Source organism: Phaseolus vulgaris, chromosome 11 (assembly GCF_000499845.2).
Source record: "Phaseolus vulgaris cultivar G19833 chromosome 11, P. vulgaris v2.0, whole genome shotgun sequence".
Lineage (NCBI taxonomy): Eukaryota > Viridiplantae > Streptophyta > Magnoliopsida > Fabales > Fabaceae > Phaseolus > Phaseolus vulgaris.
The window spans coordinates 26,376,866-26,384,333 of NC_023749.2; the positions used below are offsets into that span (position 1 = coordinate 26,376,866).

General features: G+C 41.6%; 1 protein-coding gene across 1 annotated transcript; it reads left to right on the forward strand.

The window, feature by feature from the left end:
* Positions 1–2,153: 2,153 nt before the first annotated feature.
* LOC137823991 (protein unc-13 homolog) lies at positions 2,154–6,797 on the forward strand. Its single transcript, XM_068629399.1, has 5 exons — positions 2,154–2,835; positions 3,653–4,531; positions 4,619–5,074; positions 5,163–5,349; positions 5,484–6,797. Exons 1-5 carry the CDS (start codon positions 2,290–2,292, stop codon positions 6,455–6,457), a joined length of 3,042 nt encoding a protein of 1,013 aa, XP_068485500.1. The 5' UTR covers positions 2,154–2,289; the 3' UTR covers positions 6,458–6,797.
* Positions 6,798–7,468: the final 671 nt, after the last annotated feature.

Sequence of the window (7,468 nt, forward strand, 5' to 3'; positions counted from 1 at the left end):
GAAAAGATGGCTTTAGAACAGATGAATATTTGAAATCAACACAAGTAAAATCCTATTCAGCACCTTGATCAATCTCTCAACTCTTTAGCAAACTCAGAACTCTTTGAAAAAACTCTTAGATCAAAACTCTGTTTCAAGATTCTTAAAACATTAAAACAGTTTTTCAGAATATATCTAAGAATATAGTTTGTTATCAAATCTTAACAAACTCTTAATTGCATTTAAAATTGATTGGTCAAAGCATTTAATGACTGGAGCGTATTCAGTTAAAGCATTTAAAGCTCAGTCAAAGAAAACAGTTTTTCTGTTATGGTTTTAAAATAAACAATCGATTGTTTCCTCGATACAATCGGTTGTTTTGTTACTTAACAAAATACACCATTCAAAAACAGTTTTCAAACTTTCTCAAAACATCTAAGTGTAAACAATCGGTTGTTTCGACAAAACAATCGGTTGTTTTAACTTAGTTTGAAAAACATTTTGCTTTGATAAAATTGAGATGTTAATTGCTTTGAGATTTAATCTAAGGGTTGATTACAACAAAGAACTACCCCAGAACAAGGCTAAAACCAGCACAGCAGCATCAAGCAAAGCATAGGCTTCATCATCCTTCAAAGGATTTGGATTCTTCAAAACATTGAACACCACTTGGTTCAACAGTTTTCTCCACCATCAATGTTGCGCCACATGTGTGCTCCAGATTGATTATGGTGAGATGTCACCTCAAAGATGCTTCGTGCGTCGTACCTACCTAACCACTGAGAAACCGTCAAGTTAGCCGCCAAGGCACTCAAAAGGTTCATCGCTTAGCCTAGCTCACTTGAGCCTAGGGGGCTTGTGTATTGGGCAAGAGTTCGGTTCTCGGCAATCCTCTGAGAATAGCTCGGTCCTCGGTGTGGGCTGACAAGTGGTCAGCTCGGCTATTGGGCCCGGGTGAGGATTATGCGTTTGGCCCAGTTGAAGGGGCCCGTCGAAAATGAGCATGTTGTGGCTGCCATATAAAGGGGGTTAGGCCCATTGTGTGTGTGCTTATAGATAAATGTGCGTGTTTGTTGTTTGTGACGTGTGTATTTGTTATTTGTTGCATGTTAGTTACGTATTAAATATTTTGTTGATGGTTGCTAATAATAATCCTAAAAGATAAGGGTGTGCACTAATAACAGAGTGTTGGCCTATAGTTAGCACTTAGAAATAAATGGTGCCCGTGACAGGTAGTTTTTTCTGTTAAAGATAAAAGAGTGTCCAGTTCTGTTTTCAGTTAAGATTTTATTCACGTGAGCAAGTGTTGTTACAATAATAGTTATAAAAGGAGATTGATTCTCAGGTGAAGGTACATTATTTTTGCACATTTTACTAAACTGTTTTTGGTGAGCCCTAACTGACTTGATCATCGGAGTGTAATCAACTGGTATGAAGTCCTCTGTCGCAAGCCATATTCTAGTGCAACAAAGAGACGTGAAGCATATTCCAGAAGAGGCAGATCTAGGAGGAGGAGTTCAACCTAGGTCAACCGGCGAGGAAGTCAACCGACGAGAACATTATTAAATTATTATTTTAATTATTATTTTTTTTAATGTAAAATATTATTATATTATTTGTAGGATTGTGAAATGAAAATATTTTACTGTTGGAAGTTTGAAAAGAAAGTTCTTCCTAAAGAATATTTATTTTTGTTATTTCTTTGAAATAGGTTAAAGAGTTTAATTAAGTGATAGAGAGAAGGCAGTTGAGATAAAGATTGGCTTAGTTAACAAAAAAAAAGCAATGATATATGGACAACTTGCTCCACTATACAACTCTTCATTTATGATATAAAAAAAGGGTATTTTTGTTATTTCATATAAAAGTTGAAATTTTAGGTAAAGAAAGAGAGTTGTATACTGGAGCGAGGTTTTCATTGTATCATTTTCCAAAAAAAAAAAGCACTTGAGATATCAAAATGCTACAGTAGTCGGTTCCCTTCGTTCTTTCTCCAGCCAATTAAAAAGCCTTTTCCTCCGACAAAAAAGCACTAAAAAGGGAAAGGAAAATATGCATGCACACGTACACCACACCATGTCGCTTTCTTCGCTGCTGACAACGTTGGCAAACCATAACCATAATCTCTGATCCTCCCATGAAACTGGTATCACATTAACTATAACAGCATCACAACATGCAACATCACCACCCCTCCCTTCCCTCCCCCTCCCTTTTAACCCAACAAAATGCACTCCCTCTTCCCTCACTCTTTCACCCCACACTTCTTCTTCTGACACCCCAAACCCCCCTCCATCCTCACCCGCCGGCATGGGTCACCACACCCGCCGCGAGTCCTACCCCTCCGCCACCTCCTCCCGCTTGGACTACCACCTCCACAGCCAGCGCCGCCTCGACACCGGCACCCTCTCCTTGCCCTTCGGCAAGCTATACGGCCTCGACGATGACCAAGTGAGGGAGACGGCCTACGAGATATTCTTCACGTCGTGCCGGTCCTCCCCGGGATTCGGGGGACGCCACGCCCTCACGTTTTATTCGAATCATGAGAGCAACGGAAGCGGAGGAGAAGGTGGGAAGCCGAGCCAGGTGGTGACGAAGCCGACGAGCAGGGTGAAGAAGATGTTGGGGTTGAGGATGGTGAAGAGGAGTCCTTCGCGGAGAATGGTCAGCAATGGCGGCTCCTCCACGCCCTCCTCGCCTGTCGGTGCCCCCGGCAGTCCTCTCTCGAACAGCGTGCCGTCGTTCAGGCCGCGGCGACCCATGACGGCGGCGGAGATCATGAGGCAGCAGATGAGGGTCACAGAGCACGATGATAATAGGTTGAGGAAAACCCTCATGAGGACCCTCGTGGGCCAAGTACGTCTTCCATTTTCCATTCTTCATTTGTTTTTCCCCAACGTATATACGTGCTTGCATTCAATTGGTGCTCTTTATTTTCCCAAGGATTTTGATGACTTGAACACCCTTTATTACAAGCATCTACATAGCATTCATCTTTGTATATATTCTGCCATATAGCACGTTATATCTGCATTATTTTTTCTATCTCTTTAAGTCATAAATAGCATGTAGATGTGCACGTATTTCCCTTTAATAAAAGTAATTCTATTTTGAAGTTATTGTATCCTCTAGAACCACCATGTTTCCATCATCTCAAAACTAATATCTGTTTGCTCATGGTGTTGACCAATTTTAACACGACAGATACTTTGGTTTTTCAATTTATCAGAAAGAGTTAATGAAACTTGACTCAGTGTTGCATGGAGATTGACCAAAACTATGAGCACATAGGAAGGGTACCTGCATGAGGAAAGTTAGGTATCTCATTAATAGCGAAAAGTTTTCATTGAAGATAATCCATTTTTGAACAAGAGATGATTCCATACCATATGAAAAATTCTTTCATTTTGTGGCGTATAGGGTGAAAGGAAAAAAAGAAAGAGATGTACATGTGATGGAAAAAGAATGCATAAATAAAAAGAAACTTGGGATAGTAAAGGAAATAGTGAAAAGGTGAATTATGGGTATAATTGTCGTATTTTAAACCGTCCAACTTCTAACAAGTGACTTATGTATGTTTATGCAAACTTAAGTCTGGTAATACACTTCTTTTTTATGTATAGAATGTGGTAGCTATCCTTCTAAATATTTGTAATTGGTTTTTGGATTTCAGATGGGAAGGCGTGCAGAAACTATTATCATCCCCTTGGAACTGATACGTCACCTAAAGCCCTCAGAATTCAGTGATTCCCATGAGTACCATAATTGGCAAATTCGACAGCTCAAAGTCCTTGAAGCAGGGCTTCTCCTCCACCCATTAATCCCTCTAGAAAAGACCAGCACATTTGCCACGCGTCTCAGGGACATTGTAACAAATGGGGAGTCCAAACCTATTGACGCTGGCAAGAACTCAGACACCATGAGAACCCTTTGCAATTCTGTTGTTTCCTTGTCATGGAGGACCGACAATGGTACTCCCGCTGATGTTTGCCACTGGGCTGATGGTTTCCCTTTCAACATTCACCTCTATACATCTCTTCTTCAATCCATTTTTGATGTCAGGGATGAAACACTAGTGCTAGATGAGGTTGATGAGCTACTTGAGTTGATGAAGAAAACTTGGTCTTCATTGGGGATCACCTTGCCAATTCACAATGTATGCTTCGCTTGGGTGCTGTTTAAGCAGTACGTAAGCACTGGCCAGATTGAACCTGACCTTCTTTGTGCCTCACACGGCATGTTGAATGAGGTGGAAAATGATGCTAAGAGAGAAAAGGAATCTTCGTATGTTAAGATACTATCGTCAGTGCTGACCTCAATGCAGGGTTGGGCAGAGAAGAGATTGCTTAACTACCATGAGTATTTCCAACGAGGGAATGCTGGTCAAATCGAAAACCTTGTACCTGTGGTGTTGACAGCCTTAAAGATTTTAGGTGAAGATCTGACATTGACAGATGGAGGAAGGGGGGAGAAAGGAGGCATGGCCATAGTGGATTTCAGAGACCGTATTGATAGTTATATTCGTTCTTCCATGAAACATTCATTTGATAAGGTTTCAATATAACCTAACTTTAGCTCTAGTATCCCAATCTTGTCAAGTCTTGTAATAATGTATTTCTTTGTCTGTTATTGGGTGTAGGTATTAGAGTCAGTGAATGCCAAGTCTGCTGAATCTGAAAGAAGGCAAGAATTCAGTGAAGTTCTGCTCCAAATGGTTCAGGAGACTGAGGCGTTGATGCTGAAGGAAAGACATCATTTTAGTCCAATTCTAAAGAAATGGCATTCAACAGCAGGCGCAGTTGCAGCAATGGTGCTGCACTCCTGCTTTGGTAAAATGCTGAAGCGGTATGTAAGTGAAGTGAGCTCACTGACAACTGAGTCAGTTCAGGTGTTGCAAAAGTCTGGAAAGCTAGAAAAGGTAATTGTCCAAATGATGGTTGAAGACTCTAGTGACTGCGACGATGGAGGCAAAACAGTAATCAGAGAAATGGCTCCTTATGATGTTGATTCAGTCATATTGAGTCTTCTAGGAAAATGGATAGATGATTCATTGCTCAAAGGCAAAGAGTGTTTGCAGGCGGCAAAAGAAACTGAAGTATGTTTTAGCAGTGGAAGAAAATGATCACATATTTTGTTTTTTATCATAGAATACTTTTCATAACTTACAATTGTTTTTATTGCAGACGTGGAATGCAAAGTCGAAATCAGAGTCATATGCAGAATCAGCTGCGGAGCTAATGAAATTGGCCACGACAACTGTGGAAGAATTCTTCCAAGTTCCAATTGCAATTACTGAAGATTTAGTTCAAGATCTTGCTGATGGATTGGAAAACCTCTTCCTCGACTACATGAAGTTTGTTGCTTCATGTGGTAGTTAGTCTGAATTCATAATAATTTTTTCCACCAAAATAACTACTTACCAACTATATTATAATGATCTAATAATATGAATAATTTAAATAAAGTTATGAATATATCATAATCATGACAACACTCTCTTCCAGGTTCGAAACAAAGTTACATTCCCATGCTTCCCCCGCTGACCAGATGCAACAGCGACTCAACGTTCACGAAACTATGGAAGAGAGCTGCTCCATGCAGTGCTGGTTTTGACGCTCATCTTCGACACATTAATGGAAGACACGAAGGTCACAATCCTCGACCATCAACTAGCCGTGGAACACAACGCCTCTACATTCGTCTCAACACCTTGCATTATCTCCTTTCTAAAATTCATTCTCTCGAGAGAACAATCACCTTGAACCCCGGAGTTGTTCCTTCAAATCGCCTTCGCTTTGCAAGCAACCGCAAGAGTTCTGGTTCCTTCTTTGAAACAGTAAACTTATCCATTCCAGTAGCCTGTCAACGTGTCTCAGAAGTTGCTGCATTTCGTCTTGTATTTCATGACTCAACCTCTGTGATGTATGATAGCCTCTACGTGGGTGGTGTTGCAAGAGGTCAAATGAGAGCTGCACTGAGAATTCTCAAGCAGAATCTCACAGTAATGACTACAAGTATCACAGACAGGGCTCAACCATTGGCATTGAAGGAAGTGATGAAGGCCTCATATGATGCATTCCTTATGGTTTTGCTTAGTGGTGGAAACTCACGGGTGTTTAGCCGATATGACCACGAGGTCATCGAAGAGGACTTTGAGAATTTGAAGAGAGTTTTCAGCAACAGTGTTGAGGGGTTGATACCAGAGAATGTAGTGGATGGAGAGGCTGCAGTGGTGGAAGGAGTGATTACATTGATGAGTCAAAGTAGTGAACAATTGATAGAAGATTTGAGCATTATGAGCTGTGAGTCAAGTGGGATAGGTTTGATAGGTAATGGACAAAAGTTGCCAATGCCTCCTACTACGGGAAAGTGGAATAGATCAGACCCCAACACAATATTGAGGGTTTTGTGCCACAGAAATGAGCGAGCAGCAAATCTTTTCTTGAAGAAAACATTCCAATTAGCAAAGAGGAGATAAAGAATTTTAAAAGGAAGGAGAAAAAGTTGAAGGGCAGAGAATCCGAACTGGCAATGCATTTTTTGTTTATGATTCCTACTTTCAACAACTTACGGTTCTATGGGGAGGGAGTGGGTTGTATATTTTTTTTGGGATATGGGAAGTGCACGAAGCTGGGTTGGGGAGGGGGAGGGGGAGGGAACGAGAAGGGAGCATATTTGTGTTTGAAAGCACATAAGCTCCAAAATGGAGAAAAAGAACAGTCAAAAAAGCAATGTTTGATAGCACCACTAATGAAATGATAACAAAATTTGACTGAACTGATGTATCTTGAGTAATATGTTTATTTCCAAATTACCTAGTACGTTAATCTTCACTAAAGTAATTTTAAGGAAAAGAATCCTTCACATTAACATGGATAGAAAGGAGGAACGGTTTTCAATATATTTGTTCCCGCCGGTTGACCAGGGTTGTCTTTGCGCGTGGCTTGTCCTCACGAGCTAGGGCACCTTCGTTCTGCTCCGTCCGTGAATACCTGAAAAGAAGTGAACAAAGGGGCGCCCTCGCGGCCGTTTGCACTCCGACGATCAAGTCAGCTAGCGAGAAACATCAAAGGTGACACACCCTCTGAAGGTGGTCGAGAACTATACTGAATCACTGAAACTGTGTTGCCCTAATCGTCTAGTGCACACAGTGGGTGCGCAGTGGAACAACTACGGTTTGTGCTCGCTACTGGTACTAGAACTTATGGCTTTGAAGCCACATTTTTGTTCTCTTCATTGCTGTTCCGAGCCATCGGAGCCCAAGGCTTCCTCACGGTGTTGCCCCCTCCATGTTCTTCCCTACCATGGGTATCGGGGGGTAACACCGTCGATATCTTAGTCTTGATTGTTTCTTTACCTGGCGACGCCTCTTTTGGGGGATGCCCTTGCGAGACGACGCCTTTCTTGGGCGATGCCCCAAGCGGTCAACCTGTTGACATACCTTCCCTTCGTTGGGGCCCCCAAGCGGTCCCACCATATGTTGAATTTG